The sequence below is a fragment of the Fukomys damarensis genome, unplaced genomic scaffold, assembly GCF_012274545.1.
Source record: "Fukomys damarensis isolate Sample0158 unplaced genomic scaffold, DMR_v1.0_HiC HiC_scaffold_39, whole genome shotgun sequence".
NCBI lineage: Eukaryota > Metazoa > Chordata > Mammalia > Rodentia > Bathyergidae > Fukomys > Fukomys damarensis.
Genome location: NW_022900951.1, coordinates 56,346,828 through 56,365,791, shown reverse-complemented (window position 1 = coordinate 56,365,791; position 18,964 = coordinate 56,346,828). Strand labels below are relative to the sequence as shown.

At 39.1% G+C, this 18,964-nt stretch overlaps 2 protein-coding genes across 3 annotated transcripts in view; both read right to left on the bottom strand.

The window, feature by feature from the left end:
• The window catches only part of Gcna (germ cell nuclear acidic peptidase), a 39,561-nt gene extending 31,345 nt beyond the window's left edge, over positions 1–8,216 (bottom strand). The window contains exons 1-2 of the mRNA XM_033760484.1: positions 7,512–8,216; positions 5,774–5,837 (exon numbers count right to left, since the gene is read on the bottom strand). Of these exons, the coding sequence (XP_033616375.1) occupies positions 5,774–5,835 (62 nt within the window). The 5' untranslated portion in view covers positions 5,836–5,837; positions 7,512–8,216. The remainder of the gene's footprint in view (positions 1–5,773; positions 5,838–7,511) is intronic.
• Positions 8,217–10,313: 2,097 nt separating this feature from the next.
• The window catches only part of Ogt (O-linked N-acetylglucosamine (GlcNAc) transferase), a 51,821-nt gene continuing 43,170 nt past the window's right edge, over positions 10,314–18,964 (bottom strand). For both annotated transcript variants that reach the window (XM_010607954.3, XM_010607955.3), the window contains exons 20-22: positions 16,407–16,659; positions 16,038–16,161; positions 10,314–12,578 (exon numbers count right to left, since the gene is read on the bottom strand). In XM_010607954.3, the coding sequence (XP_010606256.1) occupies positions 12,404–12,578; positions 16,038–16,161; positions 16,407–16,659 (552 nt within the window). In that variant the 3' untranslated portion in view covers positions 10,314–12,403. The remainder of the gene's footprint in view (positions 12,579–16,037; positions 16,162–16,406; positions 16,660–18,964) is intronic.

Sequence of the window (18,964 nt, the reverse complement as noted above, 5' to 3'; positions counted from 1 at the left end):
TTTTGTTTTCAATTTTTTTTTTTTTGAGACAGGGTCTCACTGTGCAGTTGAGACTGACCTCGAACTCACTATATAGCCCAGGCTGGTCTCCAACTCACAGTGATCCTCCTGCCTCAGCCTCCCGAGTGCTGGGATTACAGGTGTGCACCACCACGCCTGGCTGTGCTGAGGTCTTTTGGACCAGTCATCCTAGCTAAGGAACATCAAACCCCAGCACACAAAGCCAGGCTGGTGTAGTTAAACTTCTGACAAGGAAACAAATTGACCTGATGTGACCAGTGTAGCTGTGGACAGCTTGCAACCCACCCACAGCAGCTGCCCAATGCCATGTGAGGTTAACAAACTGGTTTTGGATTTCTTTCTCCCTTCTAGTTTTGATGTTATATAATGTATTTAAGCTCTTATTTAAATAAAACTTGTTTTCAGAAAAAATGATGAACTACTGAGCTAGGGATGTTAACTCAATAGTAGAGCACTCACTAGTGTCTAAGGCTCTGGATTGGGTCCCCAGCAGTGCAAAAATAATGAAATAAAGGCTGGGCATGCTGGTGTACCTACAATCTTACCACTCTAGGAGGCTGAGGCAGGAGGATTTCATTTTAGCTCAGTCTGGACAATTTAGTAACTTAGCAAGACCTAAAAAAAAAAAAAAAAAAAAAAAAAAAGAGCTGGACTGTAGCTCAGTACAAAGGCCCTGGGTTCAATTCCTAGTACCTAAATAAATATAAAGAGAACAATTGGTAAACTACAACATATTGTGTATTCATCTAAGTCTCCCCATTATTAACAACCTATCATAATTTAACATTATTTCCCACTTAGACATCTATAATATCCAGTTCTTGGGCCTCAATTATGAAAGAATCATTTTCTCCATAGGGCTATTGTGAAAAGTATGTATGTCTATGGGATCATCACTTCTTGTCTATCACAACATTTATCATATTCCTGTAATTGCTAGCTTACATGTTTCTTCTCTCACCTCAGATTAGGTAAACTACGTAAGGAATTTGAATTGTTATTTATTTCAATAGTCAGGATTCATGGCCAGGCATGCTGGCGCACACCTGTAATTCCAGCACTTGGGAGGCTGAGCAGAAGGATCACTACAAGTTCAAGGCCAGCCTGGACTACATAGTGAGTTCAAGGCCAACCTGAATTACATAGTGAGCCATCTCAAAAAAATCCAAATCATGGGAGTGGAGGAGGGGGTGAAGGGAGGGCAGGGACAAGGGGAAAAAATGAGAACCAAGACTTTCATGTAGAGGTACAAGATCCCAATAATGAATGTAACCGTACTGTATACCTAAGATGTACCAATAAACTCAATGAAGAAAAAAAAAATCCAAATCAGGGCCAGGGATTTAGCTCATTGGTTCCGCCGCCTGCCTTGCAATTTTGATCCCCAGTACAAACAAAATAAAACAAAACAAAACAAAAAAAGGATTCAATAAATAACTTGTTGAATGAATATATGAATGAATCTCAAAAAATGATTCCAAAAATCCTTTTTTATGGCTGGGCATGGTGGCGCACGCCTGTAATCCCAGCACTTCGGAGGCTGAGGCAGGAGGATTGCTGTGAGTTCGAGACCAGCCTGGGCTATATAGTGAGTTCCAGGTCAGTCTCAACTACATAGTGAGACACTGTCTCAAAAATCAAAAATATCATTTTTTATTTATTAGCTTCTAATCTCCCTTATAAAATGTCAAATCTGGAAGGATATTTGCTTTTTAGGTCATACTAATTATTGCCCCCATGCAAAACTTTTAATTATACATTTACAACCACCTAGATGAAGGTTTGAAGTACAGAGTAAGTCCAAAGTTAAAAATTACTGAGTCTTTTCCACATTAATGAAAACACATGTCCAGATCAGAAGAAGTCATAATCTGACTTGCAGCTTGGGTGGGCGTAGCAACTGGCAGGTTATTGTTCAACCTCAAGAACCACCTCCAACCACAGTCTGGGATCTGATCTTTGTACTTGAAGCTTCAGAAACTGAGGTTTATCAACTCTTCCTCAGATGCTAGAGTTACAACTCCTGTTAATCAATTCACAAGGGACTGACTAATAAATCAGAGAGACTACCTCTCAGAACCACTAACGTCAACCATTTCTTTCTTTCTTTCTTTCTTTCTTTTTTTTTTTTTTTTTTTTTTTTTTTTTTTTTTTTTTTTTTTTTTTTTTGTTGAGCCAGGGTCTCACTATGTAGTTGAGGCTGACCTGGAACTCACTGTGTAGCCCAGGCTGGTCTCGAACTCACAGCAATCCTCCTGCCCCAGCCTCCCAAGTGCTGGGATTACAACCATTTCTTTTTATTAATTGTTAAAATGTATATTTTTCAAGGTTTGCTTGTTGTATTTTCTTGCTAATTTCCACTATTTTCACAACTATCATGAATGGTATTTACCAGATTTTTTTTGGGGGGGTACTGGGGTTCGAACTCAGAACCTTGCTTTTGCCAGGCAGGCGCAATGCCACTGAGCTAAATCCATGGCCCTTACCAGACAGTTTTTAAAAGAGGTATGAAGAAGAAATTTTGTCTGTTTCTCCATTAGTCACACTTCCCAGAGATAAACAACATATCTTATCCTTCTATAAAGCTCTTAAATTAGTATGTTGGTCTGTGTTACTGTTAGGAGTACACAGAGCTCTCGTCACATTTTTTTGGATGAACCATTATTTATTCAACTAGACCCTTAGGATATCTAAGCTCTTTTGAAAGTTTAGCTATTACAAATAAATGCTGCCTCTCCTACAAACCTGCCAACATGGGGCATCATTTATCTGGGCTACATGGTGAGTTCAAGGCCAGCCTAAACTACATGAGACCATGTCTCAAAAACAGAACACTCTGGTGTGAATAATCTGCAATAATACAGAAGATCCTAATAAGATTACTGACATTTAGAAATGGGAAGAAAGGAGCTAAAGGTGTAGGGAAGGTGGGATGGGTAGGGGAAGGGTAATAAGGGAAAACAAAAAAAATGTGAGATAATGAAAAGATGGAAATAAAGTGTTTGTAGATGGGGAGGGGGAGAGGGGGTGAAGGGAGGGCAGGGACAAGGGGAAAAAATGAGAACCAAGACCTGTCATGTAGAGGTACAAATTCCCAACAATGAATGTAACTGTACTGTATCCCTAAAATGTACCAATAAACTCAATTAAAGCTGAAAAAAAAAAAAAAGAACAAAAAAAAGTAAAATCATAGGTTCCATTTAAACCAGCTATTCCCCTTCTTGGTTATCTTACCAAAAGAATTAAAAGCATCATACCATAGTGATATGCATACCCAAGTTTATAGCACCACAATTTATAATAGCTAAATCTTACAAGCAGTCCAAATACCCATCGACAGATGAAACGACAAAGAAAATGTATTTATATATAATGGAGTACTATTCTGCCACAAAGAAGGATAAACTTTAGTCACTTGTAGGTAAATGGATGCAGCTTGGGACCACAATTTTAAGCAAAATACATAATATACACAAGTTATTGCATTGTTTCTCCTGTATGAGAAACTCTAAGGGCAAAAAAGGAGCAAAATGGAGGATAGATATTAGGAAGTAGAAAAAAATATTCAAATGGGAAGGGAAACGGGGAGGGGGAATTAAAAGCTGAGTGTGGTGGTGCACGCCTGTAATCCCAGCACTCAGGAAGCTGAGGCAGTATTGCTGTGAGATCAAGGCCAGCCTGAACTACACAGTGAGACCCTGTCTCAGAAAAGAAAGGAAGGAAAAAAAAATAGAAACAAAACTTCTGTAAATGGGAAGGGGAAGAAGGGTTGAAGGGAGGGGAGAGGGATGGGAAAAAATTGTACAGGTACAAATTCTCTACGATGAATGTGAGCACTATATATGGCAAATATGTACCAATAAAAAATTTAAAATAAAGTTATTTGTAAAGTTCTTTATAAATTAAAATACCCTTTTTCTGGGCCGGGAATTTAGCTCAGTGGTGCCACCGCCTGCCTTGCAAGTGCAAGGTCTTGAGGTTGATCCCCAGTACCAAATAACAAACAAACAAACAAACAAACAAAATACCCTTTGGCATGCATAAAGCAAATACTTTTCCAGTTATTTTTTTGCCATCTTTTTTTTTGGTAGTAGGGATCGAACTCAGGACCTTGCACTTCTGAGGCAGGCGGCAGCACCACTGAGCTAAATCCAACAGGCCCGTATTCGCCATCTTTACCCCTTTTGTTTGATATTAAACTCAGAAAACTTTCCCATTCCAAAGTTACCGAAAATAAGATTCATGTTTTTTGTGGCATTTTTAGTGGCTTCATTTTTTTTTGTTTTTAAATATTATATATGTTATACATACCGTATACTTTAAAAGTACCAATAAACTCAATAAAAAAAGCCAACTCTTTTTTTCAAGTGGTTGGCCTATTATCTTTAAATTTTCAATTGATTAATCCATATTTTCCCCACTGATCTTAAATATTTTTATCATGAATAAATTTCATATGTTTTTAGTGTTTTTTTGTTTTTTGTGGGTTTTTTTGGTATCGGGGATCGAACTTGGGACCTTGCGCTTGCAAGGCAGGTGGCAGAACCACTGAGCTAAATCCCCGGCCCTATTATTAGGTTCTTATGCAGACTTCTCTGTTCTATTGTTTGTACTTTCCTCCATATTACACACTTACATGCTTGTTTGTGAGAGAGGAAAACAGCAGTGCTCTAGAAGAGAGACACCTTAGAAGAGACAGAAAGCTATTTTCAAATAAGTCCTGTAGCTTGGCTCAATGGTATACACCTGTAATCCCAGCTACCCAGGAGGCTGAGACAGAAAAATTGAAAGTACAAGCCCAGCCTTGGCAATTTAGTGAGACCCTGTCTCACAATAAAAAATAAAAAGAGCTAGAGGTATAACTCAGTGGTAGAGCATCCCTGAATTTAACCTCTAGTATCTAAAGGGAAAAAAAATCAAACAAACAAACAAATACTCCCTCTCAAGAGGGCAGTACTATCAACAATGAGGTAGAGGGCCAAGGATTTAGTTTAGTGGTGCCACTGCCTGCCTCACAAGCACAAGGTCCTGAGTTAAATCCCCAGTACCAAAAAACAAAACAAAAAACAATGGGGTAAAATCTTTGTAAGACTAGGTTTGAATTTTATCACAACAAATAACTTTCTAGAAATCATACATATTTGATAATGCATTGCATTGCCTCATGGAGTTGTAACTACCAGGCCACTAACAGAAACATTACACAGAAGACTAGTGCATTGTAGAGGAAGCTGGACACTAGATTCTCAAATCAATCCCTCTTTACAATTTTCATTTTAAGATTGAAAAAAAACAGCAAAAAAATGGCATCTTAATCTGGTGACTACCAATCTACCTTAAAAACAAATGTTGGTGACGACCAGTTGAGTACTACAGAGAAGACTCTGTTTCTGTTATTTCAAAACCATTTCATTGTACACTACTGTGGTAAGCTTATAACTTGAAATGTGAACTTTGTTTTAGGGTTAAGAACAAATTATATAAATGTTTAAAAAAAAAGTTTTAGAGTTCTGTTTCCAAACATGCTAGTAGTTTAGTCATCTTTAGCTGGTTTGTATTTGAAAGGCTTTTTAGATCCTGCTCCATTTACAGTACATTGTTAAGATGTATGTAGTAAAAAAAAAAGCTTTCTTTAAAGCCAAAAAAAAATGTTTTAACCATCATATATACTCTGTGGATTCTAAACGAAATAAACATATATTTTTTGAGAAAGTTGTTTCACTAAGAGAAAATAGAACTTTTCAATTCTTACCCGTCCTTATCCTGAATGAAGGATGGGCCAGAATGGTCAAGCTGTTCTTCGGACTTGTCCATTTCTGTAGTCAAGACAAAGATATACTTAAGAAAATCAGAACTATAATGAGACATTTCTACATTCTGCATTTATCTTTGGGCAGTTTCTTTGTCCTAATTTAAAGCTGAAGCTTTACTCTGGAATGAGAGCCCCCCCCCGCCCCCGCAGAACCGGCGATTGAGCCAACTGAGTCAACATCTTCACAGAGCTACATTCTCACCCTTTATTTAATTTTCAGAGAGGTCTTGTTAAATTGCCCAGGATGGGCTCGAATTTCTGATCCTCCTGCCTCAGCCTCCCAGGGTACTACAATTACAGGAATGAACCACAACCTGTGGCATGAGAGGCATTTTAAATGTGTTTTATTGCAGGGCCGGGGATTTAGCTCAGTGGTGCCGCCACATGCCTAGCAAGTGATCCCAAGAGTTTGATCCCTGGTACAAAAAAAAAAAAAATGTGTTTTATTGCAGGCTTTCCCAGGGAAAAGAGAATCGCTTGAGCCCAGAAGTTCCTAACAAATAAAACCTCTCCTCAAAAAAATACCCCTACACTGCCTCGCAAGAGCAAGGGTCGGAGTTCGATTCCCCATACCATTAAAAAAAAAACCAAAAAACCCCAACCTAACAAAAACCACCCCTAGAGAAACAAAAGCCTATTTCCTACCCCTATCTGCCTCACCAGGGCTCTTTGCAGATTAATCAGAAAAGTTCAAAGCAAAGTGGCCCCTAAAGTTAAGTCATTTCAAATGTTGGGCCAGGGATGCCGCTGCCTGCCTTGCAAGCACAAGGTCCTGAGTTCGATCCCCCATACTAAAACACACACACACAAATATAATGCTACCCGCTTAGGGAGGCAGCAGACATTCGTTAGCTTCCACTAGATAAAAAAATTTTTCCTCCCAGTAAAGCTATAGCATTTCCCAACCTCTTGCTCAGTCCCCTCACTCCCAAAGCCATTCCAATCCCCACATCCCCACTGACCTGCCCCCCCCAAATTTTCCCCTTATGGCAGGCAGAGACCGTTGACTCCTTCACCGCCCCCCCCCCCTGCCGCCACTACACGTCCTGACTCCACACTCTAATCCAGTCCTTCCAGGCCAGTCAACTGCCGGCCTAGTACCCCGACGCTTCCACCTGTGCTTATTCCGGCAGTGGGGTGAGAAGCGAAGAGTGCCGGCAAAATATGAGCCCAGAGGCCGCCCGCTGGCTCCCACAAGGGCGACCTAGACTCTCCTAACGGACGCTTCCACCAATCAAATCTCGATTCTTCTACCCTTCCCCCCACTCCCGCCTTGCTCAGGCCTCCACCAATCAGGCCTCGAATACACCGCCCTTCCCCCACCGCTCGCCCAACGGCCCACCTTCCAGTGTTCCAAGCACCTGTTTAACCCCCCCCCAACGCTGGCTTCCCTCGCTCCACTAGTCCGCCTTCCACCTGACATCAGCATCCCCGCACGCCGGCAAACCCTTTGCTCACTCTAGTTCCACCGGAACTTGCTAGCCAGTCCGCTGGGGTTCAGGCCTCGACCACTCCCACTCCTCCCCCACGCCTACGCTTACCCCTGCTTTCACCGCACCTCACAAGCGGGTCTTTCCTCTGTCCAAAGGTTTACGGGACAATCATTCCGAGGTTACGCGTGGTCCTTTTTAATTAAACCTACTCAACTAATACCCATCTCAGCCCACCGGTCACTCACCTGCTGCCGGGGCTCTGGGTGCGGCGCGCTGCCGCACACTCGCAACGGACGCTGAAAGTTCAGCAACTGCGCTGGGGCGCCAGGGTCACGACCTTTTATAAAGCCCGACCCACGGGGGAAGGGGTAGGAACTAACGTGGCCCCACCCTCCCTGAACCCACCTATCCCTAAAGAGGTCACAAAGCAAATAGGAATTTTACCCTATGAACGTGTATGAACTAAAATTTCATGCCGTTACACTGCTTCCGGAGTGAGATCGATCACTTCCACGAGATGTCACACACGCCACTTTGATAGAGCTCGGGAACTACCCCCACTTCTGTTGGGTAAAGGTCTCTCTCTAAATTACATTTTTGGGTGATAAGGAAAAATGAAGCCGAGTCCTCCAATGAAGTTTCGTGTGGCAAATGGGATACATGAGAGTTGTTCCTTGCTTGAATTGCCCAAACTCCTATTCGCTAGTCAGCCCTAGGAACTACGTGGGGCTAGTGGGGAGGGCCACCCTACCTAAGAGCGAGGCAGCAACCCAACGTGGACTAGCATCACTGAAATTAGACGTTTGCTTCTAGAACGCGATTCCTAGAGATAAAAACTTGATTATCTGTGTTGGCGCTCACTCCAAACACACCAAGAAAAACAAATGGAAGGAGTCAATGCTTTTTTTAAGACTGTGCCCTTCTTTCCATCAGACACCCATACGTTTCATAATTTAACTATTTGGCCAACACAATACAAATAAATCATCCCAGTTTGATACTATTTTTTTTTTGTACTTGGGATCGAACTCTTGAAAGGATTTTTTGTGATAGGCACTGTTCCAACTGTTTTATGTGAGTTAACTCCCACCCCACCCCACCCCCATCCCCGGTACCGGGGATCAAACTCAGGACCTTGCTCTTGCCAGGCAGGCACAGCACCACTGAGCTAAATCCCTGGAGTTTTTTTTTTTCTTTTGGTACTGAGAATTGAACTCAGGACCTGGCGCTTGCCAGACAGACATGGCACCACTGAGTTCCATCTCTGGTCCTAAATTTATTAATCTTAGCACCAGGTCCTGAGTTTGATCCTGGTACCACAAGGAGGAAAGAAAGAAAAAGAAAAAGAGAAAAGAAAGCAACAAACCAAGTATGATGGCATGTCCCTGTCACCCCAGCCATTCTGAAAGCTGAGGTCTGGGCAACATAGCAACACCTATGCATCCAAGTAAAAAAAGAAGGGGCTAGGTTAGTGCTCACTTTAAGAAATCCTATGAGGCCGGGCGTGGTGGCGCATGTCTGTAATCCCAGCACTCGTGAGGCTGAGGCAGGAGGATCACTGTGAGTTCAAGACCAGCCTGGGCTACATAGTGAGTTCCAGGTCAGTTTCAACAACATAGTGAGACCCTGTCTCAAAAAAAAAGAAAAAAGAAAAAAAGAAAAAAGAAATCCTATGAGACCTGAGATTCAAACTCCAACAGTGCTAACTTCAAAACTCCTTATGTACCAAACTTTATATATATAAATGCATGAGTTGATGGGGTACGGGATAAAAGATGCTCATTAATACTGTAATAACCGACTTGCAAATGAAGTCTCCTGTATTAAACCTCCTTCATAAAAAGGGGATTATGTAACTGTATGCCTTATGGTTTGGGCAAAGAACCTAAATGTTAGATATTAAGACACAAGCTTCAAAGAAGAGCAGGTTAGAATTAGAATAGAATCTTAAAGCACTTTAGGCCTAGCGTGGTGGTACATGCCTACAATCCCAGCACTCTGGGAGACTGAGACAGAAGGATCCCAACTTCAAGCCCACACTGGGCAACTTAATGACTCAGCAAGAGCCTGTCTCAAAATAAAAAATAATAAAAGGGCTGGGAATGTAACTCACTAAGAAGGCCCAGGGTTCAATTCCCAATATCTCAAATTTTTTTTACAGGGCTGGGGATTTAGCTCAGTGGTTTCACCACCTGCCTCATAAACACAAGATCCAGAGTTCAATCTCCGGTACCCACCCCAAAAGATAATTTTAAAAAATGTTTTTAAAAGGCGGTTAGTTCAGAGGTTATACAGTATAAGTTTATAATAGCCAGGCATGGTGCCTGTAATCCCAGCACTTGGGAGGCTGAGGCAGGAGGATCACTGTGAATTTGGGGCCAGCCTGGGCTACATAGTGAGTTCCAGGTCAATCTCAACTATATAGTGAGACCCTGTTTCAAAAAACAAAAACAAAACAGTTTAAGTTTATAGACTAAAGGAAGAAGCTGAAGTAGATGGGAAATAAGGTGAGAGTAAAAACTTATGATGAGCTAGACACCTCTCTCCCAATGCTCTTTCAGGAAACCAGTGAAGACAAGTTGGAAAGTAAAATACCTGAAATAATAAAATTTCCCCTCTTATCTCTGAGAAAACTGGCAGCCAAATGTGTCCAAGACTCCTAAAACACTGAAATCCTCCTCTCCCCTGTGGCTGAGTCTAACCACTTCACAAATCAGCAAGAAAAATAACTTTGCTCCAAAATGCCCCTCCCCCAAAAAAGCCCACACAAAGAAAGAAGGAGGCCTCAAGAGTAAATGAAGCCAGTGGTCATAAGCAAACAACCAACACTAATGGTTTTGTTAGGGGTCAAAGGCTTTTTTGTCTTCTTAAACAATCATATACCAGTCCCACCCCTCCATCAAACTTGATGAATAAACAAAAAAATTCTTAGTATTGCAACTATAATAGGAAAATCTATACCATGTTTGTACCTGTTCAAATGTAGGTTTCATCATGGAATGCCCCCATTATTCTGCCCAACAGTCACAATAATAGGACAGAAAATACATCAGCCATATTAAGGGGAAATCATTCATTTATTATTTAAAGATTGCAAGACAACATCTGAATTCCCGTAGCACAATTTCAATGTTTTACTTTTTTTTGATAAAGCAGAGTATAATAGAAAAAAATTAGTTTCCAGTAATGTCTATATCTCTATTCAGAATTAAGTCTTCCAAAAACATATTACCTGGGAATAAAAGCCTGTTACAATAAGCGAAGCTTTAACCAGAGCGGCTACTTTTCGTGCCAGGAAGTTCATCCCTATAGGAGGAATGATGTGCTATGTAAAACAGCTGTAAGGCTACAGCCTTGAGGGCATTGGAAGAATAGTATCCTATTTCACAATGAGCAGCTCAGTGAACTTCACATCAGTTTATGAGCAATCTTGCTAGCAATCTTAATTGATATCTCAATCAGATAAAAAATAAACTGAGAAATCCCTTAATTGACGTTTCTTGATTTACGTTGTTGAAAGGTACACACAGTTCGTTAATATGTAATTCTGAAGCAGAATTACAATTAAGACTCCTGACTCAGATTTTGGTTAGCAGTAATAATCTTTCAGAAATTCAAGTTCTTATTATTCAATAATTTGTCAGCCAGGATACATTCAGGCAACAGCTGCAACTACAGAATAGGTGCACTGCCTCAGAGCTTTGGAAAAGACATTATTATCTAGAACACTACTAGCAGACAAAAAATTATCTGTGACTTGATATCATAAGTGCAGTACAGCAAGACAAACATATTTTCATATGTTGGCTTAAGCCTCAAGCCTCTGACCCTTTGTGAAATTTGATAGTTTTATTCCTATGATTTTTGATATCAAGAACTCCAGCTGCTAAGAAGCCTAATTTGTACTCCATACCAAGTAACAGTGCAGTTTGCTACAAATGAGGCCGAATCCAGACTTCAAAACCGAGTCCAGAAGACAGTTATTATATAATACCCTAACAAAGTCTGAAAAATAGCTTTATACATATATGGTCCTTCAGTAATTTTACCTATAACACATTTTTCAATGAACGTTACATAATGTAGTGAAGATAACTGTAACTTACTGATCGAATATTTGAATACTTATACTTACCTGGGATTTCATTTCTGCTGAAAGAAATAGGAAGAACAGGACTCACTTTAAAAAAAACAAACTTTAGAAAGGAAGGCAAAAATCTTATCACACACTATCATTTGTGGAAGCAGCATAGAAGAGGCAGTCAAGGATAAAACACTGGTGAAATAGGTCAAAATTAAGCAAAAAAAAAAAATTATACTCAACAATGGCAGTACCACAACTGTGCCCTTCATGATTAGTAAATTACTCCTAGGAATTTTCATTTGGCACCAGATGATGTGTTTAAGAGAAACACTCTGGGATGTTTTGAATCAGACATGGTTTTGTTAGCTTAGTTACAGGAGAATTTTGAAAGGGAGGGAGGTGGAGGAGAGAAGGAAATAGGAAATAAGACCAGGAAAAATTCTGAGTCATCATCTAAACCAAAAAAGCACAGATAGCTCCAAATACCAGGTCAGACACTAAAATGACTGATATAGGCTCAAGTGGTTTATAAAACCTATAAAAAGACTACACCAGCAAAGTCCTCCTTAATCTGTCAGAGTTTAGAAACTAAAACAGGGAGCAACATTTTAGCTTAAAACCTTATTTCAAGAGAATCAAAAACACTTCACATGATAAAAATACCTGAAACCAAATATTTTTAAAAGCTCCAAAACCCAAAATAAAAAGGAAAAAAAAATTCAGAAGACTCAGTCAATCCATGGAATCACAAAAGGGCCGGACAATCTATATCTCCCCTCCACAATAAGCATCCCATGGAAGACCAAGGGAGATCAGACCTTCCAGACCTGATTGATGCAAAACTCTGGAGATTCCGTGTGGAACAGCATTTTCCCATCTCTTGTGTTTCTCCCTACTGTGCAGGAAGCAAGTCTGGCTGTGCTATTCTATTACCATATCACCATTCTGCAACATGGTACTGTACAGATAAGTAAAAAGTATGTTATCTAGTTCCCTTTCCCCCAGAAGGTTGAGGCTCAGGTATAGGGGTAATTCTCCTGTACACAGTCTTTATTAGGCTGACTCAGTGACTTCAACAGTTTTAATCATGTGGTCAGGTTTGTTGCCAGCTGCATAATGCTCCCACATCTGCAGATAGAGCCGCTCTAGTTCCATTGTATATTGTTTGGTGTTGAACAGAGGGCTAGATATTCTCTGCTTCCAGACTTTGCCACGTATTTTCTTTAGGCTGGGTAATAAAAAAAAGAGCAGAAACTTAGAAATAGACTCTCTTAATACCTAGTCATTTTTCTGGCAAAATAGATGATCAAAGTACATAATACTTTCTTTTCTTATTAACCTGTTACCTCATGTTGAAAAAGGGAAAGGTCATAGCTAATATAATGTTAATACTATTAAGCAGCACTATAAATCCACATTCTTTGAAAAACTTTAGTTCTTTCCTAAACAGGTAATCTAAAGGGTAGCAATGCTCTCTCCATTTCAACCTTATAAAAATGAGAATTAGCAATGGTACATGACTATTCCCATGTACTGTCTGAATGTAAACTGCTTGCTTTTCTGGTAAGCAATTTAGCAATGTATCTATTAACAATCTTAAATATTCATAATTCTCCAATCTATCAACAATACTTTTCAATCTACTCAAAAGAAATTATCAGAAACACAGATATACATGAACATATAAACAAAGATGTTTAATGAAGCATCATTACAATAGTTCAGACACAAACTTTATAATATGAAGTACTCAGTTTATGAAGTTATTTTTGTTTTGTTTTTTGAGACAAGATCTTGCTATGCAGTTCAGGCTAGCCTCCAATTCAAAATCTACCTGCCTCAGTCTCTCAAGTGCTGGAATCACAGGCATGTACCACTGCACCCAACATTAAAGATTTTAATGAAATAGAAAATACTTAAGGGGAAAAGAAATATAGTATATCTAGTGCCATAATTTCCTACTAGTATGAGTCCTTTATTTAGATATACAATGAAAGCATTCCTAATAATACCAAGACCATGGCTCGGGTCAGAAATATGGGGGGGGGGATTCTCTTTCTTGCTTAATCTCTGAATATACTTAAGAATTATTACTTCAAAATCAGAAGCCAAACACTATTTCAAAAAGCAATAATTAAAAACTTCTTTTAATGTTGGCTGTGCCAGAACTAGTAAAACAGCTATGTACTTTATCTAGCCTCAGTCCAAGCATGTTCATATTAATAGTACTTTCCAAAGAAAGACTCTCTGTGCTATGTATTTTTTTAAAAAGTTGTGTGGCAACTGGAGAACTGATAAATTATGATATATACACACAATGAAATACTATTCAGCAGTAAAAAAGAATCTGCCCAATGAAAAGAGCCTGTTACAGGGTACACACTGCATGGTTCCATGTATATTAAGGCAAAACTAATTTATAATGGGAAAAAAAAACAGAACAGTAGCTGTCTCTGGGAATTCATGAAGGGGACAAATGGAGAAGCAACATGAAAGAACTTGCTGGAATGATGGTAATATTCTGGATGTGAGAAGGGTTTAGATTGCAAAGATTATTTCTCAAATCTTACTGAACGATTATTATTTTCATTCCACTGTATATAAATTCTACTTCAAAAGTAAAAAGTAGTACTGAATTCCAATGAATAATACCCACTCAGTAGTATTTAGGGAAAAGTGTACTGATATCTGCCATTTACTTCAAAATTTATCGTATGCCAGGTGTGGTGGCACATGTCTGTAATTCCAGGACTCAGGAGGCTGAGGCACAAGATTGTATGAGTCCAGCCTAGGACACGGAGTGAGTTCAAGACCAGCCTAAACTTCACAGCAAGAACATCTCAAAAAAAAAATGGTGACAAAATATATCAAGTAAGATGGACTGCTTGCTGGAAAGAGGAATAAAGATAGATATGTAATACAGAAAGTATAATGAAGTGTTGATAATAGAATTTAAGCAGTGGGTATGGAAATGTTTATTATGAAATTGAAATTTTACATAATAAAATATCAAGGAAATTATGATATGAATTAAACGAAAGTTCCAAACATCTAATAAAAATTTAAAATAGACTGCATTGTCAACTGTTTTTAATCCCTGGGGCTGACAGACATGATCCTTAACTTTTTTAATACCTAGGCTCAAAATTTTCACTTTTCTACGTTCAATAGGGAAAATTCTGAAAATATTAAGTAGCTAACATATGTTGAATGCTTACATATGATGTAGCAAGCACTGTTCTAAGTTCTTCACATGGAGTGCCTTTCTAAAACTTCCCATTTCAGCACCACAAGTTTCATTTTGCAGGTAAAGGAACAAAGCACATTGAGATAATCTTTCCCAAAAGCACAAAGCTTATAATATGCTACTTCTTAAAAAAAGTCACCAATATACTCAAAGAAAAAAAACTCATTAATTAAGCCGGCTGTGGTAGCGCACACCTGTAATTCCAGCACTTGGGACGCTAAGGCTCCAGAAGGATTGTTGCAGGTTCAAGGCCAGCGTGGGCTACATAGTGAGTTCAAGGCCAGCCTGAACTATATAGAAAGACCCTACCTCAAAAAAAGATAAATACTGGCCAGGCATGGTGGGGCATGCCTGTAACCCAAACACTCTGGGAAGCTGAGACAGGAGGATTTCGGGTTTGAGCATAGGCTGGACAACTTAGCAAGACCTTTTCACAGAATAAAAAGTTCTGGAGTTGCAGATCAGCTCAGTGTGAAGGTCCTGGGTTCAGACTCCAGTGAGAGAATGGGGGTAAGATAATGACTATTTCATTGGATGGGTGAACCTTCATTTACCTCAACATTACCCCTCTAATTCCAAACCATTTTCAGGCAATTAAGGTTTTGGGTTTTTTTATGCTATAATTGAGAAGTGGAAGTATAAGGGTCAAAGGTCTGATATTTTTTAATATTCTGAAAACTCTGAGGAAGGGTTGTACCAATTTAATCACTAGTGTATGAAAGGACTAGTGCCTTAATGCTTCCTCATCAATATATTAAAAACCTTTATTTTATAGGCAAATAATGGATATCCCTCAATTTTTTTTTTTTTTTTTTTGGTACTAGGGATCATTGAACTCTGGACTTTGCACTTGTGAAACAGGCAGCGGAACCACTCAGCTAAATTCCCAGCCCTCTCAATATTACTTTAATTGGCATTTCTACTAGAAAAACTAAAACTTTTTCTTGTTAATCATTTCTACTTCTACTTCAGTGAGTTGTCTGGTCATTTCCTTGTCTACTTTCCCATGAAGGGATTTAAAATTTAAATGTTCTTCAGGCCATTAATACTTTTTTTTTTTTTTTGAGACAGGATCTCACTATGTAGTTGAGACTGACCTGGAACTCACTATGTAGCCCAGGCTGGTCTCAAACTCACAGCGATCCTCCTGCCTCAGCCTCCTGAGTGCTGGCATTACAGGTGTGCACCACCACGCCTAGCCATACTTTGTCGTATGAAACAAAGATGCTTTCCCTGTTGTTTGCCTTTCAATTTTCTTGAATTTATTCAGCTATTTATTCTTTACATAGTGAAACCTAGTGATTACTTCACTACGAATCAATTCTCCCATTCATAGAGCATACAACTAATTGACCTATTTTATACTACTCTTAATTTATGGTTTCATTTTATAGAAGCTATATTCTAATATATAATTTTGTTCATGGAAAGTTTACTTACTATTCTAAATCAGTTCCCAGTTTCACAGCTATGTCTTCATATTCTTGTCTGTTTTTTGCAATAAGCTCAAGACAACCTAAGCAAGTGAGCTGAGAAGCTGCAACTCGAGAAGCAAGTGTCTCTCCTGTAATATAAAAGACAACAAGTATACATTTGAGAATAGAAATAACACATGGTTTCCAATGTTATTTATGTTAAGCATCCATACAACACAGATGAGAACAAGTGTTCAGATTTGAGTATGTCTCATTTTCTACCTGAAGCATTACTTCTAGTAGTATATATAGTTTCGGCACGAAGTACTCCCACAAAAGGAAAATTATTTTTTTAAAGAGCAAGAAAGGGACCAATGATTTATCACCAATTTACCTGGCATAGTTACCATCGGTGTCCCTGCCCAAAGGACATCCATCCCTGTAGTGTGCCCATTACAGAGTGGAGTGTCCAGGCAGACATCAGCCAGCTGGCCTCTCCTGACATGCTCCTCTTTAGGAGCAACAGGCGAAAAAATGATACGGTTCTGAGGCAGGCCCATGTTTTGCGCATACTGCTGAATATTAGGCTCTCCCACAGCTGGAAAACGTAACAGCCAGAGCACACTATTGGGAACACGTTTCAGAATCTAAAGAAGAAAAAATATGAATAATTATTAATAGCACATTTGCCCTTCTCAACAAAGGTTCCTATAGGTCTCTTCTGCACTCTATTCTACCCAGAAAGAAGCCTACGGTGAACCTAAATTCTTCCTTCACACAGATGCATTATTACCAAATTTATATTTAAATTATTACTCTTCTGCTCAACTGTCCAGAGAGTATCAAGAGAGGAAAAAGATGTTGGAAGACACAACATAAGCTCTTAATTGGCACAAGAGAGGCAGCTACATATTATGGGAACTGATATAGTCAGTGCAAACTGGTGAAGAGACAAATTTTCCACTTCAATTCTATGGGCTTGCTTTTTTGAGACAGGGTCTCAGTATGCTGCCCAGGTCGGCCTTGAACATCAAGGCTCTAGTAAGCCTCCTGTCTCAACCTTGCAAGTAGCTGGAACTATGGGTATCGGCAACTACACCTGGTATTTCAAATTTTAAATACCATGTCACAACACAGAAACTTAACTCATATTTGCCTTAGTTGCCTAATCTAGGTCAGAATTGAGAAGACATCTTCTGCAAAGGGTCAGATAGCAAGTGTTTTTGGTTTTGTGGCTAAGGGACTATAACTGATCAATTCTTTTGTAGCTTAAAGGTACCCACTGGAAATATGTAAACAAGTAGATATGACTGTGTCTCAATAAAATTTTATTTATAAAAATTAAGCAGTGGGCTAGATTTGGCCCACACGCCAATTTGCCATTTCCTGAATCAGATCTACATCTATTCAATGTATCATAAAAGTTTACAATCACCTAGCTCAGTGGTTCCGCCTACCTCGCAAGCACAAGGACCCGAGTTCGATCTCCAGTACCAAAAAAAATCACAATCCCCTCTCTGAATGCCATGAGAATATATGACTTTCCAAATTCAGAATATTTCAGAATTTTAAAGAGGAGCACAATACACATATATTAACACCCTTGGCAGAAACTGTGTAAACAAACATTAGTATCCTTGCATCAAGATACAATATTCACAATAAATGAAATAAATAAAATATAAATAGACTAATGTCAGTTCAGGTAGTTTTGCTGCCAAATAAATTTGCCACAAACTTGAAAAAAGATTTTAGTTTTCAGTTTTGTTTTTTTGTTTTTGTTTTAGATGAGATCTTGCTACGTTTCCTAGGCTGGTTTCAAACTCCCAGGCTTACAATCCTGCCTCAGTCTCCCAAGTAACTGGGACCACATATGTGTACCACCATGCCCAGCTCACTTTAAATTTATTTGAGAGGGACAGAAGAGGGAAGAGAAGGGAGGAAAAGGGAAGTAAAAAGAATTCAGATGTTTTATGTAAAGATCGTAATGATATAAATTGACAATGTGAAATAGGGAGAAAAGGGATAAAGACTAAAATAGTACTCAAGGTTCTAACGGGACAATTAGCAACGTGAAATAGGAAGAAAAGGACCAAAGATATAGGGACAGTGAGAAGGAAAGGGAAAGGGGAACAAGGGAAAAGGAAAAAAAATATGAGAAAATGTAAAAATGGAATTAAAGTGTTTGAAGGTGGGGAGGGGAGAAGGGGTGAAGGGAGGGTGGGGACAAGGGGAAAAAATGAGAACCAAGACCTGGCATGTAAAGGTACAAGATCCCAGTAATGAATGCAACTGTACTGTCTACCTAGAATATACCAATAAATTCAATTTAATTAAATAAAATTAAATTAAAAAAAATAAAAGGGATAAAGGTGTAGGATAAATGGGAAAGGTAGGAGAAAGGTAGTAAGGGAAAAAGAAAAAAATGAGAAAATGAAAAAATGGAAATAAAGTGTTCGTAAATAGGGAAGGGAGGAGCGGGTGAAGGGAGGGCAGGGACAAGGGGAAAAATGAGAACCAAGACCTGTCATGTAAAGGTACAAGATCCCAACAATGAATGTAACTGTACTGTATACCTAAAATGTACCAATAAACTCAATGAGGAAAAAAAAGATGTTTTATGTACGTATATCAACTCCCCATGACAAATGTAAGCAGTATGTACTGCAAACATATATGAATAAAAAAATTCAAACTTAAAAATAATTTTGAACACTGGAACTGAGGTTATTAAGGGATAGGAGATCTGCTCTCATTTGCTTCCCCTTTCTCCTCTAAAACAAACAAACAAAATAGGTATCAGGGAGCTGGGCATGGTGGCACACACCTGTAAATCCCAGAACTTGGGAGGCTGAGGCAGGAGGATCACTAAGAGTTTGAGGTCAGCAGCCTGGACTACATAGTAAGTTCAAGGCCAGCTTGAACTACATAGCAAGAACCTCTTAAAAACAG